This window comes from Microcaecilia unicolor, chromosome 8, assembly GCF_901765095.1.
Source record: "Microcaecilia unicolor chromosome 8, aMicUni1.1, whole genome shotgun sequence".
Classification (NCBI taxonomy): domain Eukaryota; kingdom Metazoa; phylum Chordata; class Amphibia; order Gymnophiona; family Siphonopidae; genus Microcaecilia; species Microcaecilia unicolor.
The window spans coordinates 180,089,151-180,110,211 of NC_044038.1; the positions used below are offsets into that span (position 1 = coordinate 180,089,151).

General features: G+C 41.9%; 1 protein-coding gene across 1 annotated transcript in view; it reads right to left on the reverse strand.

The window, feature by feature from the left end:
* Positions 1-1,102: 1,102 nt before the first annotated feature.
* The window catches only part of UBTD2 (ubiquitin domain containing 2), a 57,662-nt gene continuing 37,703 nt past the window's right edge, over positions 1,103-21,061 (reverse strand). The window contains exon 3 of the mRNA XM_030211945.1: positions 1,103-4,092. Within this exon, the coding sequence (XP_030067805.1) occupies positions 3,695-4,092 (398 nt within the window). The 3' untranslated portion in view covers positions 1,103-3,694. The remainder of the gene's footprint in view (positions 4,093-21,061) is intronic.

Consider the following 21,061-nt stretch of genomic DNA (forward strand, 5'->3'; position numbering starts at 1 on the left):
TTGTGGTAAGAAGGAAATTAAAACTTATACAAAAACCTCTGTAAATTCATGGCTGAAGCACTTGCTACCACTTCTTGAAGAGTGAGCAGTACAAATTCCCCTTAAAACATTCATTTCTGTTGGAACACGGTTCTCAATGCAGGGCACCTTTCATTACCCAGCAATCTCCAAGGATTAAAGATCACTAAATGCTAACTTTTCACTGCTACTACCGTATCCTAAGGTTGCGGTGGTCAATATCCAGTGGCAGCACATGTATATTAAGTGCAACCACACTGCCAAAAACAGAACAGCCATACTGGGTCAGACCAATGGTCCATCTAGCCCAGTATCCTGCTTCCAACAGTGGCCAATCCAGGCCACACGTACCTGACAGAAACCCAATTAGTAGCAACATAGCGTCAAAGATTTCTACAGTGACACAAGAACGTAAAATAATGGCTGAGAATTCACAAACAATTTACTACTGTCAGCAATGCAGGACAAGAATCTCAGATTTCTGCAGTGTCACAAACCTTAGGTCTTGATTTCATGCCATTTTATTTTTAATTTGGTAGATTTATATAACTGAGCTCCATGTTTTTAACAAAACCTGTTTATTATGATGATGCTGATAAACTCGCGAGGGAGCGGGTTGGCTGGAAAAAGCGTCACCCAGCAGCCAGACTGGTTTGGGTCCGATAGTTTGAACCTGGTTGCAGTGTGTTTGTCCTTTCCCACTTAAGATTTCTCGGGCATCCTTAGTGAAATAGAAAAGGATACAATTAATTGAAAACACATTACTTTGGAGCACAAAATGCGATTTCAGGGCAGATGCTCCTGAAGAGGGGACCCAAAAGCAAGCAGGCAATACCAATCTCTCCTCTGACCCGGCAATACGAAATCTCACGAACCTCATCTCCAACAGGAAGCTTACATCGATAAATGTGCTTTTATCGCAAAGGTGGTCTGAAGAAGCAGAACATTTTTCCCGTAGTCGCCCAATGGTAGAACTGTTACAATAAAAAAAGTGTGTGTGTGTGTGGGGGGGGGGGGGGGGGGGGGGGGGGGAATGTACTGAAGTTCAACTAAATTTGTTTTTGGGTAGCTCATCAACGGGACACCACCTTCCTTTTTTTCCCTCTATATCCTTTACCAAAAAGTGCGAACTGCACTTGAATATTGAAGTCAATTGAAAGAGGAAGTATCCTTGAAATGAAGGACTTCCAAACAGTTATTCTAAATTTAGGTTTAGTCTGGAAACTGATGGAAGACACAGTACTGAAACTCCATCCAAACACTGAATCTTGGCTGAAGCTGGGATGCAAGAGCACCATTTATAGAACACTAAGCCTGCCCTGCTTGTCCTCTAATCATGATTTACCTTCTAGCTAATTTAATTAGCTCCTGCTTCTCATTGGCTTTCTATACTTCCGACTGGGATTGATATCATTTTTCTCTAGTGCATGCATGCACAAGTTTGCTCCAAGGGCCTGCAAACAGGCTAGGTTTTCAAGCTATCCCTAATGAATATGTATAAGAGAGATTTGCATACAGATAAGGTAGTATATGCAAAAAAATCTGTCTGATGCATAGCCAACAGGGACAGGCTGAACACCTATGTGGCTCTCAGGCACTGCATTCCCTGCTCTGTAAGCAACAAGCCCATGGAAGCTCAGGTGAAAAGTGAGAATGTTAGCTACACCATCCATCTCTCTTTTAGCACCTAAAAGAACTTAAGTTTTTACAGACTGTACAGTAAAAACTGAATGCAACACCAGAGCGGCACCGGTTTTCTTTTCACCTTAGCCAGTTCTGAATTATGACCCTTGAAGCAACACAACTTGACACCCCCAATATGTACCTGCTGAATGTAAACACAGAAAGTTAACATGATTGGTTCATGGAACAGAAATGACCGGCAAGTGGCCCTGAAGCAGCCGACAGAGCTGAAGTCATCTTAAAATCTAAAAGCCTCTAAGAGTGGTGGTTGGGCTGATAAACAGAAGCACAGAGACAATATAGGGGTAATTCTATAATGTGCTAATTATACACACAGGTGATTAGAATAGAAGCATGTGTGCACATATACGAATAAATGCCAAGCACCACCTAAGTGCTATTCTGTAAATATGCATCTTTTGCACAGCACGGATTTTACAGGTAGGCGAACACACAGGCAGTGTGGCTGGGACTCACAGTTACGGAGTCTATAAGTTACACACACATCTCCAGCATTTAGGTGGCATGTGATCATTCTTTAAAGGAAAGCAGCCCCCTGCTGGGTACCTATATACAGGTGCACTGTTTTAGAATTACCCCCATAATACTACATATGGGCTTCAAGGCTTATGCTTCCTGATACTGTGCCACAGACTGCAGCTCAGCTCAGGCTTTCACCTCACTTCTTTGTGCCTTTCCTCAGTCTCTCAAGTGTTCTTACTGTTTGCGACTCCATTACTTTCTCAGGAAGGCCGGTCACCGCATCTGCTACCTTTTCTGTCAAGAAATGTCTCCTAATGCTTTTTCCCCCCGTCTCCCCTCACTTGCAGCCTCATACCAGGTCTACTGTTTCAGAACGTATTTTCCTTTGAAAAAGGTTTTGTTCTTCTGCATGCTTCTGTTTAAAAACATGATTTTTATTCTGGCCTCTGCTCCATTAGATACTGCACCCCCTGAGCAGTAATCTACTAGAATCAAAGCTTTTAAAGCCCCCTTGAATATCACTAAAACCCACCTTGCAATGTTATACCATGGAAGGAAGCATGCACATGATTGAAACACATTACCTCTCTACCGCCTGTCCTCACAATTGTGCCATAACATTATTGAGCGACATATATTGTCAAAAAGGTAATATTACTGATGGTTAAAATTATTGCCTACAGTTTCACTGCACACTGCAAGGTAAACAAGAGCCTCATTGCTGTCACGTTGGAATGTACTGCACTGTAGCTGGTCTTAATGCTAAAAAGAGGGTAAAAGTGAGTTGGTACTACAAGTATGCACAAACTGGGGAGATACTGGGTTTTGGGGGGGGGGGGGGGGGGGGAAGAGCACTGCTGGAACATAGTATTACATCTGAAAAATTTCCTCTCTATCTGTTTGCAGTTATCACTGCTGCGCTTCATAATTCCACACAACAAATAAAACAAAAAGAACAAAAGCATAAAACAGGCAGCAGCAGTAATTCCACACAACACAGAAAAGAAACAGAACAAAGGCATAAAACAGGCAGCAGCAGTAGCTGCTGTAATGAGTGTCTTTGGAAAAACAAGAGAGGCTGCTGTCAAAATACTGTAGCACATTTTGGTGCACCATTTCATCATCTTCACAATAACCTGCAACTTCAAAAAGTGCTTCTCTCTGCTGATAAAGGCTCCACTTACAGGCAAAACACTTTAGAACCATTTATATAAAAAAAAAAAAAGCCAAAAAACAAAAAAACAAAAAAAAAAAATCACAAAAACAAAACAAAAAAACGACTTTGTATCTTTCTGTTGTAAAAGATTTCTCACCACTGAGTTAGAAATTCAAGGACCAGCTGTAACTTTTCATTTCCTTTAAAGTTCTCCATCACAGATGGAAAATGTTTCTGCTGGTCATTCCTCGGGGAGAGAAATCCACCGGAAGTAATTTTTTTTCTTCCTTCTTCGAGAAAGTGTGCATAGACAGCACATAGGATGAGATGAGAGGGGCTGGAGGAGTGAGGTGGTTAGTTTTCTACTGGCGTGGGATTTGTTAATGGCTGACTGACAATAACTTGAACCACGTAGTCCCTGGGAATCTTCAGCTCCTCAAATCTCATTTTGTCTGTCAGTGGCCGGCCTGAAAAAAACCAGCGTTGACTGGTGGGTTCCACCTCTTCTACAGTATGCAAACGCCTCTTCATGTGATGGACTGTGTCCGTACTACGGACCGTTAGTTTCAAGTCCCTGCCTGTGGAGAGCCGCAGTCGTAACTGGCACTCGTAGCCAGAGTTGGGGGGCGGGTCAGGCATATCCAGAGTCTCTATGTCACTCTTCTCTTCAATCATGTTGATTGGAGGTGCCAGGCAGTACACAGGGAGCTGGTATCTGTTGCCCAGTTCATCATAGCACTCTGTAAGGGCACCTTTAAGAAAAAAAAAGCAGAAAAATTGTATGAGTATAACTTCAACCCTCTCCAACAAAGTCTAAAACTAGAGTTATACAGCTCATGATGCCTCTGAGAAAAATTTAATCTCAACACAAAACTATTTCAGCTTTTATTGTACCGTGTGTGGTTCACACGTTGCTGCCTGGAACTTAAACTGTTGCTCGTTTGATGGCAAATGTCTGATTCCTACACCAAGAGGAAAAGACCTCCTAGAACCAGGTGCTACTTCCCACTGTGCATTCTGAAATTCAGACAGCATCTCTCACACCATCTGCACCTCATGCACTCAGTCTAACATGCATCATCCACACAGAACTGCTTCCCTTGCACAGGAGAAATCTGTATCAGGAAATGTGCTATTTTTATCCATAACAAGACATAGGAGAAAGATGCCAGGCATTATGATTCTTAAACAGTTCACCCAAGAGGTTTGTGACTGGACTCCGAAGCTTGTCTATGCAGTTATACATACGATTTAAGATACATGCATTTTGGAGAAGCAGTCTAGTGAAAAGACGAGAACTAAATTAAAAATAAATAAATAAAATTATCGGCTTCATTTTTCTACCTCTAGATGGGGCAAGAACACTTGAAATAGATCATATCAGTCCAACATAGTGAAACTACAGTAGCTGAGGGAGATGTGTTTTCAACTCTGCAGTACTACCTGGATTGCTCAAACTTTTTAGCTGCCAAATGAATTACCTAAACAAATGTTTGTGGACACTGCTGCTTTTTACATGTCTGAGTATCCCGCAATAAAATTAAATTCCACAAATCTACTGTATGTCTTCCCTCTTTGGCCCTTGGTAGGATGCATGTCGAAAAGGATCGCATTGCACCAATGTAGAATAATTTTTGTAGTCTGGATTGGCTGCGGTACATGGACCCAATTCAGCTGCTGGGCGGGGTTTCTCTCCATGTTCCACAGGTACACGACCTACTGAAGCAAGGTCTGGTGCTCATGGATGAGCCATGTCCCTTTGGTCTTACAGCTTGGCCATTGAAAGGGCTCAATTGAGATGAAAACATTATCCTGATTCAGTCATTGCTATCTGGCTTCAAGCTTGGAAATGCTCTATATCCATGGTGTTTGCAAGGGTGTGAAGGACGTTCAAGGGCTGGTGTTCTGAGTGTGGACGTTCTCCCTTTTCTGCTCAGATCCCGCAAAGCTGTTTCTTCAGGCAGGTGTTCAGAAAGGATTGGCATTGGATTCTCTAAAAGTTCAGGTTGCGGCTTTGGCATGTTTCAGGAGCAGACTACAGAGAACGTCTCTTGTGGCTCACCGGATATTGTTAAATTCTTCCAAGGAGCAGGCCACTTACAGCCTCCTTTTCATATGCTGTGTCCAGAGTGGAACTTCAATTTAGTCCATTGGGCTCTTCAGACGCCTCCTTCTGAGCCACTCTGGAAGACCTTGAAATACCTTATGCTAAAGGCTGGGTTCCTGGTGGCTGCTGCATCAGCACATAGGGTTTCAGAGCTTCAGGCTCTTTTGTTGGTATCCCTTTCTTTGCTTTTTGGAGGCAAGTGTCTCCCTGTGCACGGTTCCTTCCTTCCTTCTGAAAACAGCATCAGCACTTCATCTGAACCAATCTGTTGAGTTTCTGTCCTTTCACAGAGAGAACAAAGAGGCTTAGTATTCTTCATTGAAGCTTCTTGATGGGCGTAGAGTCCTCATTAGATATCTGGAAGTCACAAATGAGTTTCGCAAACTGAACTGCTTTTTGGTAAACAGAGGACTGGCCTCATGGCTTCCAAGTCCACAATTGCTAGATAGTTGAAAGAGACTACCACGTCAGCTTATTTGTTCGCAGGGAAGCAAGGAGGCTGGAGTAGAAGATGAAAGAGAAGTTGGAGAAAACTGAGAACAGACCATTGAAATGGAGGAGAGAGGAGCAACGGACAGCACAGACTCAAGCAATCATCATGAGACCCTGCAGACAGTAGACAGAACACTAACAGTCTCAAGTTGTGATTGATGGGCAGTGGCTTCTATTTACTCAGACAGTAAAGATCCTGGGCATTACATTTGGTGACAAACTCCTTTTAAAATCTCAAGAAGATTCTGTTGTGAGAGCTTTTCTTTCTTTCTGCTTCATCATTCGAGCTGCTCAGCCATACTTGCCCACTTCACTCATCAGAGCACTTCTCCAGTCTTGAGATACAGCACCTGGACTACATCACCACCATCTATGATGGTTTCCCCTTATATACTCAGTCCAGCATCTGCAATTATTTATTTATTACATTTGTACCCCGCTCTTTCCCACACATGGCAGGCTCAATGCGGCTTACATAGTAACAATAAAAAGAATTACAAAGTTGTAAGAAGAATATACAGTTTGTAGTGAACGCAAAATTAATGGGGTTAATGGATAAGTAAATTGAACATAGGAGGAATTGGGAGCAGAGAAATTGAGCGTTGGGAGGTAGGTGTAAGAAGATGGAAAGGAAGGGATAAGGGTAGCAAAAAAGGATAATGGGAACAAGGTCAATGTAAAACAAATGTCAATAATAATCATGTGGGCAAGTTTTGGTTAGGTTGAATCGTTAGGGTAGGCTATCTTGAAGAGATGGGTCTTCAATGCTTTCCTGAAAGACAAAAGGCCATTAATGGTACGGATAGATCTTGGTAGAGCATTCCAATGCTGGCTACCTAAAAAGGAAAAATTGGATGCGTAGAGGGATTTGTACTTAACACCTTTGCAGTTGGGAAGGTGTAAATTAAGGTAAGTACGGGAAGACTTGAGACTGTTCCTGGTTGGGAGGTCTACAAGGTGATTCATGTAGGTGGGGGCTTCTCCGTGTAATATCTTGTAAATCATTGTGTGGACTTTAAAGTTAATTCTTTCTCTGATGGGGAGCCAGTGAAGCTTCCCTCGAAGAGGTGTAGCGCAGTCAAATCTTGACTTGCCGTAAATTAGTCTGGCTGCCATGTTTTGGGTAGTATGGAGCTTTTTCAATATTTGGACTTACAACCTAAAAAAACACTGTTGCAGTAATCTGCAGTGTGAGTACAGTGGATTGTACTAGGTTCCGGAAGGTGTCCAGGGGAAGATAGGATTTCACTCTGTTTCAAAACCCAAATTATGTTAAACATCTTTTTGTTGATGACTTTAGCATGGTTGTCAAATGATAAATGACTATCAATTGTTACTCCAAGTTTTTCAATTTGTCTAATACGGGAAGTTAATCAAATTCACCACTGACAAGCTACTACACAACTCACACTGCTTTGACCATGTCATGCTCCTCTCCTTGGTGTTTAAAGGCTGCCTTCCCACTGCTCCCGATTACATTAATGGCCTCCTAATTCCTTACAACCCCGCTTGGCTGCTGTGTTCTTCCCAACACTCACTCCTCCTTTTACTCCTTCCATCATCTTTGCATTAGACATCTCTCGAGAGACAGCGTTCAGTTATCCCGATTCTAAACTCTGGAACTCCCTCCCAGTAGAAATTAGACAAAAACTCTGTATCAACATCAAAACACTTGTCAAACTTGACTGTCTCATCATGCCTTTGAGCCAGGCCCTTAGCCGGCATCCTTTCCTTGTACTGCGTCTGCCTTTCCTATTTCCTTTCCCTCCTTTCTTGTGTGTCCCTTTTCATTCTGAACCACTTAGCAACAATGTTATTCAGCGACTGAAGGTACATCAAGAGCTGTGAAATATATAAACAAGGACAATACTGGAGGGACGACTATAGGACATGTGGTGTGTAACTACTGCTTGTGCTTAAGGACTATTTCGACCCTGTATGAAGGAATTAAGGGTGACATCAGGGCCAGTTCAACCTATGGACCAAGTGAGCACTGGCTCAGGGCACCTGGCAATAAGGGGCACCAAAACACCGGTCCAGCATTTCTCCCTCCACCGCCTCCCCCTCCGTCTGCAGTCCAGTATCTCCTCTTCTATCTCAAACCCCTCCATCTACCCCCAAATCTACCTTGACTCTCTAGAGGGCATAGGCAGCAGCAGAGAATCACACACACTGCCTGCTCCCAGAATGAAGTCTTCCCCAAAGGAAACAGAAAAATTACATCACACGGGGTGGGAAGAGGCAGGAGAAAGGCTCTGGGCTGGGAGCAGGCAGCATGTGTGGATCGTTGCTGCTGCCAGTGCCCTCTAGAGTGTCAAGGTAGATAGGGTTTGGAGGGGGGGGGGGAGAAAAAGGAGATACTAGATCATGGGTGGGGGAGGAGGAGGAGGAAGTAGCAAAAGATACTGATCAGAGGCAGAGGGAGGAGTGAGTAGAGAGAGATACTGGATCATGGGAGGAGGAGGGAGTAGGGAAATACTGGATCGGGGGTGGGGGGGAGGAGGAGGATGTATAGAGAGATACTGTATCATGAGCAGGGGGAGGAGGATGTTGAGAGAGATACTGTATCATGAGCAAGGGTAGGAGGAAGAGGGAGTAGAGAGATACTGGATCACTGGAGGGAGAGGAGGAGGAAGAGGGAGTAGAGAGATACTGGATTGTTGGGGGGGGGGAGGAGGAAGAGGGAGTGGAAAGAGATACTGGATTGCAGGCAGGGGCGATGCAAAGTTGGCACCATTTTGAGACAAACTGGCATGGGAAAGAGCAAACTCTTTGAGCAGGTTGGTGAGGTGGGTGGGTAGGTGGGTGGGAGGGTAAAGTGGGAGGGAATGGGTAGGTTGGTGAGCAGGGAGTGGGTTATTTCTGATCATCTTCTACACCTGACTCACAATTTACACTTGATCTTAGCCAAAAAGATGACAAATGTTCAAAAATTACTCTTTGGGCATAACCAGGAAAAAATAACAAAAGGGAACCTGCCCTTTGAGGAGTCCAACATGTCCTGTATGCAATATCCTTTTCACTAACAAGGTCAGACAGCTCTCTAGCTCCAGGAAGCTAGGGCACCCAGGGGGCTCCACATGATGTACATGAAGGTAAAGCACCTAATTAGGAAAATTCCTCACAGAACTGCTTGGAACCCTGCCAGCCTGAATCATCATCATGCTTTGGGAAGACAAAACTGTGGACCTGTTTGCCTGGGTAACTGATAACAGTAATTTAACACCACATATTCAAGTCAAAGTTTATGGCTTCATCAGAAATGGCAAGCTAAACTTTACCCAACAATGTGAAGACTTGTACACAAAAGATCTCACGTACCCATTGACAAGAAATATTTAAACATTGTTTCACATAGCAGCAAACAAAACAAAAAAAAAACCCCAAAAAACAAAACAAAAACCCCAAACAAACCATGGCTGCATAGTAAATATAACCCTGCAAATGACAACGTTACTCCTGAACGGCAGCTTACTCCTAACATTAACAGCGGGAATTCAAAAGCAAATATGTCAGAAAGATTGGTAGACAGAAGCAAGGAAGTCTCTCTCTCAAAGCATGATGCACAAAAAGCATGTTATTTACTGCGGCTTTCAGTGGGATTCACTAAATAGCTGACACCTAAGCCAATTCCCCAGAGCCTCAACAACTCATCTCTCCCCAAGCCCGATTCCAGCAGTTATTGGACAGAAAACAGAAGGTAGGGTTAAATGGCCATTTTTCTCAATGGAGGAGGATGAATAGTGCTATTTAACATATTTATAAATGATCTGGAAAACAGAATGACGAGTGAGGTGATTAAATTTGCAGATGACACAAAACTATTCAAAGTTGTCAAAACACATGCGGATTGTGAAAAATTACAGGGAGACCTTAGGAAACTGGAAGACTGGGCATCCAAATGGCAGATGAAATTTAATTTGGATAAATGCATATTGGGAAGCATAATCCGAATCATACTTACCAGATGCTAGGGTCCACTTTAGGACTCAGCATGCAAGAAAAAGATCAAAGTGCCATTTTAGACAATACGATGACCCTTCTTGCTCAGTGTGTGTGGCGGCGGCCAAAAAAAAAGCAAACAGGATGCAAAATAAGACCAAGAATACTATAAAGCCTCTGTATCGCTCCATGGTGCAACCTCATCTTGAGTACTGCATTCAATTCTGGTTGCCGTATCTCAAAAAAGATATAGCAGAATTAGAAAAGGTTCAAAGAAGGGCGACCAGAATGATAAAGGGGACAGAACTCCTCCATATGAGAAAAGGCTAAAGAGGTTAGGCTCTTCAACTTGGAAAAGTGATGGCTGAGGTGGGATATGATTGAGGTCTATCAAATCCTGAGCGGTGTAGAACAGTTAGAAGCGAATCGATTTTTCACTCTTTCAAAAAAGAGTAGAAAGACCAGGGGACACTCACTACATGGAAATATATTTACAACAAATAGAAGGAAATATTTTTTTCACTCAAAGAATAGTTAAGATCTGGCTTGGCCACTGTTGAAAGTAGGATACTGATCTCACCCAGTAAGGTTATTCTTAAGTTCTTATTTAACCACTAGCAACTGGACCCCAACATTCCTCCATCTCTGACATCATGAACCATCTCCTTGCACTCACTATAGGGCAAACAAAGCAGCGGCGGCAGTGACTAAGCAGTTAGGTTGAAGGGGGATGAACTACTACCAATTGTGGGTGGGCAGGTGTGGTCTTATTACTCCCCAAAAATAAGGTGGGTTGTCCTTTTTATTTATGTTCTGCACAATCCAGATTAGAATTATACAACACATATAAATCACACATTACAAATAAAAACAAAAAACACACTAAAAACACACTAAAAACACCCTGCAGAAAATCATAAATTTACACCTTCTTCATTATGCATTCCACCAGGAGTCTTTCCCATCAAGGCTTTGTCTTGGAGGGCTGGAACGGAAGCTTGGAAGCAGCATCACATTAAAGCATCCCTAACTCTAGGGCCCATTAGGGGCTTTTAGAAATGCCAACGCAACATCAGGTCTAAAAGAAGAAATGCTGCTTACTGCTGAGCCCAGATCCCAAGAGGCTTACGCTGCAGTCAAATGAAAAGAAATCCAAAGATAAGAAAATGCTGTGAAAGGCTACTGTACCAGAACAAAGCTTCCCGAGGAAATACGTTAAAATTCTCTCTCTCTCTTGCACCAGGGAATCAATCTATACACCGCTGGAGTTTTGTTGCCTGAAGGTTTTGCATATTCTTCTAACACTACTTTAAAATTTCTACAATTAAAATGTGACACGTTACTCCTTTGTGATGATCAAGTTCACTGGATGTTGCTGCTGAGGGCTTTGAAGCAAATCGGAGAAATTCATTAAATCAAATGAGCATTCACAGAACCAAGACTTCACAGGAAGAGAAATTATTGACGAGCAACAATAGTTACTGCTACACATAAATGCTGAGCTCAAGCTGCACAGAGGGGAAAACACGTCAGCTATTATCATTACTAATACGAATTTCTATAGTGCCACTAGGTGTACACAGCACTGTACAGACATAAATCCCTTTGATAGAAATTGGGGAGACGACTTCTGCTCTCCCTGCTCAGTTATGTCCTTTTTTTTGTGGAGGAAGGTGAAAAGGAGTATTAAAAAGGAATTTTCCCTTCTCATGAAGACACATTCATGGGTCTGTTTTCAGTGCGGAGTCAGTTTTTGTGATTTACATAAAGTCTTATTTGTATATGTATTATGATGATATATACTGTATATATTTATTTATATCCTTTCTCTTTTGGATTTCTCCTTTGAGGACTATATAGAGAATCAAACATACACCATTTTTCTTATAACTAGTTGTTTCTTGAATATACTTTGTAGTACACCGTTAAAATCCCTTATATACATATAAAATAAGAAAAGGTTTCATTGCTGAGGTGGCAGCAAGCATGTATCTGCCCTGTCCCTCACATGACCTGACCAATACTCAACATCTCTTCTCCTTGTCTTGTGTAGAAAACTCATCTTCACCCATACAGACACAGTCGAGGGATCATAACAAGCTGGGTAGTTTCTGCAACATTACTAATTCCTCTTGTGCATTTCTGCATCATGTCAGTTCATTCTGTTAATATTTATTTTCCTTTGGCTTGTGCCATTTTCAGTTACACGCATTAAATTAAACACAGCCTACTATTACAACATGACAGAGACCACCACAAAGGAAAAACAAAATGAAAAAAAAAAAAAAAACCCAACCCACACAGAAAACAAATGAAAATGAAAAGTTTCAACCTTCACACTCTTATTACTAACATACCAAAGTTTCACACTCAAGCAAATAATTTCTTAATACCACTTTGGAGTTTACGTTTAGCATTCAAAATACCTGAAATATGCCACCCTACCTCCCCCCCCTCCAAAAAAAATTAAAACACACACTAATGCAAAAGTAGCTCCAGCAGTTCACACAATCCTTATATTTTTTTTCATAAGTGTTGCTTCACTGACTCAAAACACCAATCAATCTACTTGTGCCACTATCCCTTCTCTCAAGATCACAAGAGCCACTTCTGTGGGTGAAATGATTACCGAGAATCCCTCCCCCACACATACACAATATTAATTTGTGTCCAGGGAGAGGTAATCTGTATCGTCTTAGGCACTCCCAATAAATTTTAAATATTGGTTTCCTGGGGGGGGGGGGGGGGGGGAAGAGGATAAGCCCACCCACTAACGCTTCCTTTCACCAGGTGGAAGCACCGAGCGACTGAGGGACCAATGGAGACTGCCTTCAGGAAGCTCCAGTTGGGTCGGACTCTGAATCCAGGAACAGGGGCATTACACCTTACTTTATAAATCTGGTCAACATTCTTCTTAAACTGTAAATATTCATCTAAACCCCTTATTTCTAAGAATAAAAGCGTAAGAAATAAAAGCAAAAGTGATATCTTTCATTGCATTAACAAAGCATTTCTTAACTAGTTTTTGGGAGCTAGCACACCCTCATATCAGACAGAATGAGCCAAAGACAACACTACTGAAAAAAATAAAGCACATTAAAAATACTGGCAAGTCAGTGAAGAAGTGGCTTGAAGCACTGAAGGGTTAAGGGTACTGCAAGCCTGCATCACTGGTTGGCCCTTCACAGGGGGGCACAGATTCCTTCACTCCCACTGCCAGAACTAGCACCGTAGGGGATAAGATTAATGGAGCAGCAGGGGGAGGGGGCTAAGACAGGAAGAGTTGGGCCTGGAACAGGGCTGGGGTTGAGGCCTAGGACTGGAAATAGTCCGATACTGGGGTAGGAGTGCTAGGATTCTATGGAGGGGGCCTGGAAGGGGCCTTATGCTGAAGGTTAGACTGCACAGGGACTTGTATTGGAGGGGGAGAGGTGCTGATGCTGTGGCTTGTACTGCAAGACTGACCCTAAAATGCAGACAGGATAGCAAAAGACAGCTCAGGTCATCAGATACCCATGAACTAACCTGCAAAAAAGTAAATCATAATAATTTTTACAATGATAGCCTGGAAGGTGAGGAGCAGAGGACGATGGATGATCAGTAGAATTTTATATCAAAACACCTCTCTGTCTTTTGCACTATCACTAAAATGCCTTTCATGATGTGTTGTACTCATTCTGTTCTGTCCTGAGGAAAGGGGGGGGGGGGGGGGGTGTCACCTACTGAAAGCCAGTCAATGAAGGCATTTAGTCCAATAAAAAGCACCTTGTCATAGGCAAATTAAACTGAATACCCAGCCCCTCTTCTCCTTTACCAATGGCAACAACCACAAGATATTCCCGAAGGACCTGAGGGGATGTATCAAAGGTGTAATCGCTATTTAAGATATCCAGCCCCTTTCTCCATGCAAGGCCTTGGAACTTTTAAAGAGAACTGAGTGAAAGGTTAGGATCACAATAAGAAAGCTGGCAGAGATGCAATTCAAGAGTGAAATATGAACCCTGGAACCATCTCTCAGGTCCCACTGAGCACATCCCAGCAGGCTGTGGCCTTGTCAGACAGAGGCAGCGAGAGAAGAAAATGTCATGGGCACAACAAACCACACAGCCCTGGAAACTAAACACGTACAGAAAAATGATTTTTCATTTACATTTATGGAATTTTCTATACTGCTCAACTTTGTCCAAGAACAATGATTAAAAACAAAATAATAAAAATCAATAGGAAAGCCCACTCACTCAACACCAAACAAACATTAATGCAACCTAGAGAAAAAAAATCAAAATCTATAAAAACAAGTAGACAAAGGTAACAGAACAGTTAATCAAGCTAAAACATTCTGTTAATCGACATCATCAGATGGGAAGAGCCAAAAAAATCCTAAAATAGTGAGTCTTTAACAACCACTAAAAGCATTTGTGTGGTCTGCGGTACTGTGGGCACGTATATTGGATGCTCGCTAGACCATTTCTCCAGCGCGTCTGGAGAAAAAAAAAAGGGGGGGTTGGGAAATGGACGTGCGGCAAAATGAAAACAAGTGCGTGACATTTGTGCACCAGTAGTGACGAACATGAAAGCTGCAAGACACTTTGTTCTCCAAAAGGGTTATGAGTGGCTGACTTCCATTGGCTGACACTTGCAACTGCTTCTCTTTCACAGACATGTATGAAAGCTGATGTTGATGTGATACACAAACAATTTCCACTTATCTTGTAAGATGTTCTAACCGTGAGAGACCCAACACAAGCTGCGAAGTGCAATTAAGGGATATCATCATGTCCTCCCAGGACTGTCACCACCTCACTCCCTCCCTGTCCCACATGAAGACTGTCCAGTTCGTTTGGAAAAAGCTGACTGACATTCTTTTTACACAGTGACCATGTTGCATAGGAGATATCAGAATACAAGATGGACCAAAAAAGCAGGAACACCCAGGCAACAGTCAGCACAACCAGGAATTTAGATGGGAGGCTGTGAATTGGTGGGAATGGCATTTTCTTCCTTTCACTGTCTCGGAGCAACAGTAACTAGAAAGTCCAAAACTTACTCTGCAAAAGCTGCACTGCAGGGTGTGATGGGAAGATCAGTTAACCTTTCCTACAATTAGGCTATAAAGGCCAAACGACCACCACAAAGAAAGCTATGGCAATGTCCTTTCATGTAAAAGATGTAGTCGGCTGTTTAAGCACCCTGTTTATGAAAGCGTGCTAACGATTTTAGCGCACACTAAAAACTCACATGCGCTAACTGTGTAGATGCCTACTATGGGTGTCTACATGGTTAGCGTGTGCTAATTTTTAGCGTGCCTTTGTAAACAGGGCCCTAAGTTAATAGATATAAAGATCCTACATTTCGTTACATCCATTAATAGATATTTTCATAAGTGCATTTGAGGTAAAGTAGCATTGGCTGTTCCCACACGTTCGAGTGAGTGCAACAAAGGCCAATAAATTAAAAAAATGATATAAGTAATTAGCTTTCCCTTGGATTAACATTATTGCCCTGAGGAAGGGACTGTTAGCTTCTGAAATGTATTTTTGAATATTTTTACTGCTGTAATTGCCTATTGCTCATGTTTGATCTATTCTTACTGTACACTGCCTTGAGTGAATTCCTTCAAAAAAGCGGTAAATAAATCCTAATAAATAAATAAAATAAATAAATAAATAGGACTCTCTTAGGGACTAAAAGGAAGGTTAGAAAACAGCTACTCTAACCATGCAACATTTTATAAGAACATAAGAATAGCCATATTGGGTCACACCAACGGTCCATCCAGCCCACTATGCTGTTTCCAAGAGTGGCTAATTCAGGTCACAAGCACCTGGCGGAATCCAAAAGAGCAGTAGGATTCCGGAATCCCAAAGAGCAGCAAGATTCCGGAATCCCAAAGAGCAGCAGGATTCCATGCTACCAATTCCAGGGTAAGCAGTGGCTTCCCCATGACTTTATTGCTTCACTGTATTATGCAGGCTATGCACAATGTATCAGTAAGTGTTAAAAGCTGAATTACATATTGCTTTGTACATTGTATTTATAATATGTTTTATTGAATCCACCATGAAAGAAGTAACATTATTGGAGACCCGACACGGACCATGTTTTGGCATTGGGGTCATCCAGAAGATTGTCATTCATGGATTTTTTTTTTTTTTAGATCACCAAATATTCTCAAATTAAACAAAAATTTTAAAAAATATATGAAAAGTACAATGGATCTTAAGGTCTTTACCACTAATATCATCATTTTACTGTACACTTCTCCCCCTCCTAGCAAATTCTGTACTGAACACTGTGCATTAGTTCAATTATCTCCACTCATCAGGAACATACGGTAGTGCACCTTCTAGAGATGTACCGAACAGCATATTTAACTATTCGGCCAAATACGAATAATGAAAATTATTCTTCGGCCGAATATGAATACAAATACAAATAATGGGTAAAAGAGACACAGTACAGCCCCGTATTATTTGTATTCAAATTTAAATCACTATTTGGCCAAATATGAATAATCTATTCCAGGCACTACTCAGGGCCAAATCAGAGCAAATTTTCTACAGCCCTAGTATGTTCACACTTTTGCAAAAATATCTTCTTGCATCAAGCCAGAGTTAAAATAGCTGTCTTCATGCCAGAACAAGTATTTTGCATTTCTTCCCCTTGACTTTAAGCCATTTTTCTTTTCTTAGTTAATTCCAGCATGGCCTGGAGCTGCCACAATTCTCTACATTTCTGCTAACAGTATCTGCCAGACTCTCAGTCTCTACCCTCAAGCTTCTTATTTAGACACTACAAACATCCAATTCCACAGGAAACAAAGACATGTACCTGGGTTCTGATGTTATTCTTGCAAATTGAAGTTGAAATTTATTTCTTTTAACCTGCCCTTATCCAGGGCAGGGTACAAAAGAAACATATATAATAATAAAAAGCCAAAAGAGAGGAGATATGATAGAGACGTTTAAATATCTCAGGGGTATTAATGTACAGGAAATGAGCCTTTTTCAAATGAAGGAAAACTCTGGAATGAGGGGGCATACGATGAAGTTAAGAGGAAGTAGGCTTAGGAGGAATCTAAGAAAGCATTCATTCATGGAAAGTGTGGTGGAGGTCGGGGAGACAAGGATTGTGTCGGAATTTAAGAAAGTGTGGGACAAACATTTAGGGTCCCTTAGGAAGAGTTAGTGGTTACAGAGGATAGGCAGACTGGATGGGCCATTTGGCCTTTATCTGCCATCATGATTCTATGTAAACTACAAAATAAGAATAATACACAGCATTAGCAAGGAGTCCAATACCCATTCAACATCGTAGGCCCGATACAACAAATAGTCTTCCAAGTTTTCTTGAAGCTAGTCAAAGACGTTTTGCACTTGAGCCGCAATGGCAGTCTGTTCCATTCAATAGGCCCACACATGGAGAAAGTACCAGAATGTACTGAAGCGTAGGAACAAGAAGTTTGTATTTGTCCTGAGATAAAGACTGAGATGGTAAATACCAATTTACATCATGATGCAAATAGTACGTGGAATCTTGGTAAAGTGCCTGACAGAGCATTACTAATAACCTGTACAAAATTCTGCTACACCTTGGTAACCATTTCAGATACATCAGGTGGACAATCAGTTGTTCTGACCATGAGAGACCCAACAAAAGCCGCGCAGTGGAATTAATTACCACCTGAAGCGCCTGAAGACAGAAGCTTGGGAGGCCAAGATAAATGATATTACAGTAATCAATAGAACCGAATATTATTACCAGCACCATCCTTTTAAAACCAATTCAAGGCAAACGAGGTTTCAGTTTGATCAACAGCCTTAACTTGAAATATACGGTTCTAAGCAATATTTGAAAGCACTGAAGATCTCCATTGCAATTAAAAGGTACTGCCAGGGAAATTCTGGTGCAGTCGAGGCACACTGATCTGTTATGTTTCAGTTTCATTTTGGGAAGGCCAAGCCTTGGGGGGGGGGGGGAGGAATCCAGTTTATCTTTGCCCTCCTTGTGACACCTGCCAAGTTACCAATGATTTTTTCAAGATGCGAAAAGCAACTCTTTTCATTAGTTTCGTAAGCTAAACCCTTTAGTTTGCTATAAATCAGAGCCGAATACGAATGAGAAATCCTGAGGTGAAAAGCACTGCATCCCTGCGACCACTCACTGCAATAACATTTACTTTACTAAGTTGATGGCTCACCTAACCATTTAGCTTGAGGTACCAAATTTTAAACTAAAACATCCAAGTTACCACGTCTACCTCTTACCTCTCAATAGCATAAAATCCACCATACTATCTGTAAAACTATCTACAAGCCAGATCATAAAACCATGTAGGATTAAAATTGATGCAAATTTCTGTGCATCAGTTTTCACACAAGGCCACCTCCCTCACCTCTGGAGAAAAAAGGGGCAGAGTTATGATGGACTTTTATGACACACACAGATCCAAAATTCAACAGTATAATACCACCCAGGATTAGAGGGGGAGTGCTCAAAGTGCATGTTTCAGACTGACATCTAAGTGAAACAATTACACTAGAATTGATGTGCAGATCTAAGAATAGTATTTCATCGAGAGCCAGCCCTACTGGTTACACAGACTAGGTGTCTGCCTATACCAGCAGGCTTTGCTGCAGTGGCAACCCCCAAAGCCTGCATTCCTTTTGGGAGATTGAGGACAACAACTGAGCAGCAGGAGGAAGGGAAGAGAGGGGAAGATGCTCAACGCCTTGGCGCAGAGTGGGGGGAGGGACGGAAACAGAGATGCATGACTACTGGAGGAAGGGGAGCAGAGAAGGTAAGATGCTGGAGACCTGGGCAGTAGAAAGATTTGGGATTTCAAGCAGAGCAGGGCAGGGTAAGAGTGAATGATAGCTCACCTAGGGCATCACATTCCCTCTATATCTAAAAAAAAAAAAAAAAGTGCTATTTCTCATGGGACAAAAGGAGGTTTCAACAGGCACCAAAGATTTTCATAACATTAGTATATGAATATACATGAGAGATGCACAGGTCAGGTGCTGCTCAGCAGCAATGTCCAAGATCTGAACAACAGGACTGGCATAGAACTGCTCAAAGACCAAGGGGCTTATGTGGTTATCAATCACAGCGCCCTCTCTCGAAACGAGGCGCAGCAGCTTCTTGGTTTCTTCTGACGGAGTCCCATGCATACGGAAAAGAAAATAGGAGAAAAATAATGTAGGGCCCTTCAAAAGCTAGGGCAAGTGCGACTGACAGTCCTGCCAGCTGCACAATTCACTTGTCATGCGTCATACGTATGGAAACACGCTTTCTGCTGATCTTAGAAGGTATTATTATGCACACACAATAGCTCAGAAAATCCTTTGACTACTTGTACATTTAGACAAGGGCATTTCAACATGAAGTCTTCCCTCTTCAAAGAAACAAAGTTTTTCAGTACTTCTGTTTCATAATAGCTGAAGGACTGGTCTAGTTGTAGATGATAGCTTTTTCTTTCTTCTGTGGAAAAAATTACACACTGCACCAACCTGTACAGCTGAAGTTATTTATCAGAGACCAGAAGCAGACTTCCAAGCAGTACCGCTACAAACTATGGCGAGAAATGACCGTCTTAATGAGCGGCCTTGTCCTCTTTCTACCTGCATAACAAAATTGATCCAGCAAAAGTCAAGGTGAAAAGGAAGGCTGTCTCCCTAAATCAAAATCCAAAGGGAAAATGCCAAACCTATTTTCTACTGTACACAATGTCTTCTTTTCTGAGAATGCATGACAAAACAGTTTTCAGAACCAAGGTTCAGAAGACGACCTGTGAATACTTCATGAAACACAAGGCCAGTAAGGTCACTCAAGGAAAATACAAACCACAAAAGGTCGAAAAGCTAGCCCAAACATTTCCTGCTCTCAAGTTGTGAAAACAAAAGCGTCTCCCCGCTATAGTTATATATAAAAAGTGAGCTACAAATAGAAAAATGTGGGCACCAGCCTCCCAAACTGTTCTACATGCTTGTTTCAACCACAGACTGCTGAGATCATCTGAATGAAAACTGCTTATTTTTATATTCTATTCAGCAACTAAGGCTTTGTTTCAGATCTGACAAAAGCCAAAGCCAAAACTGGAGACTGTCCCAGATTATAATATAGCCAAAGGAAATTAAACAAATAAAGCTGGCATTTTGTGTATGAACCTACTCCCCCCCTCCCTCCATCCCCAACAACTCTGGTCTTGAGAGTTCCTGTCCAATAATGTTTGGGCATAAAGCCCTGCCAATTCGTGACCTCATTTCTTAAGCTCGGCTAAGGTTAAGAAAAATGGTGCTAACTTAGACCAAGGTCCGTTGAACCCAGCATCCGGTCTCCAACAGCAATCAGTCAAGGTCACAAACACCCTGCAGGTCTCAAAAAGTAGATCTGTTTCCCCACAGTCCTTTTCCAGGAATGCTCAACAGCTCTTCCAAATCTACCCAAGGGCCCTATTTACTAAGCCGCATTTTTGGCAAGCTAACGTTTTTAGGAACGTAAAAGCTTTGAAGTAAAATGATTAAATATTTTGACACCCACCAGACAGGACTTAAAGATCTGGGCTTTCTATCCCACTATAAACCATAAAATTCTACTGCTTTGAGCAGGGACTGTCTTTCTTCTATGTTTGTGCAGCGCTGCATACGCCTTGTAGCGCTATAGAAATGCTAAATAGTAGTAGTAGTAGCTCTGTCACCTCTTTTCACCATGCATCTCTCCCTGTCTCGCACCCACCCAGCTCCCCATGTCTCACCTTACCCACCCCACCCTTTTCCTGTGAAGACTGTTATTGGAATGCTTTACAGTTTCACTTATATATACTGTTCTTTATCAACATTTGCTTATTTCTGATCTGAAGAAGGGTTACCTTCGAAAGCTAATCAAAAAATGTATTAAGTTATTCCAATAACAAAAAGGTATCATCTTATTTTCTTTTCTATGTTTTGTTTTATTTGTATTTATTACCTTTAAAAGTGGACTAATACGGCTACCACACCAGTCTGCTCACGTTCAAAGAAAAACAGGGCAGGTGCTTTATAGTATTATCATTTTTACTGGCGTTAAAACGGGTAGATAATTCCTTGAACAATTTTATGTCTTCGCCTACTGTGCTGGTTGGATGAAGCACTGAAGTATGCTCATATCTAATCAAAACCCACTGATTACCAACCTTGGTA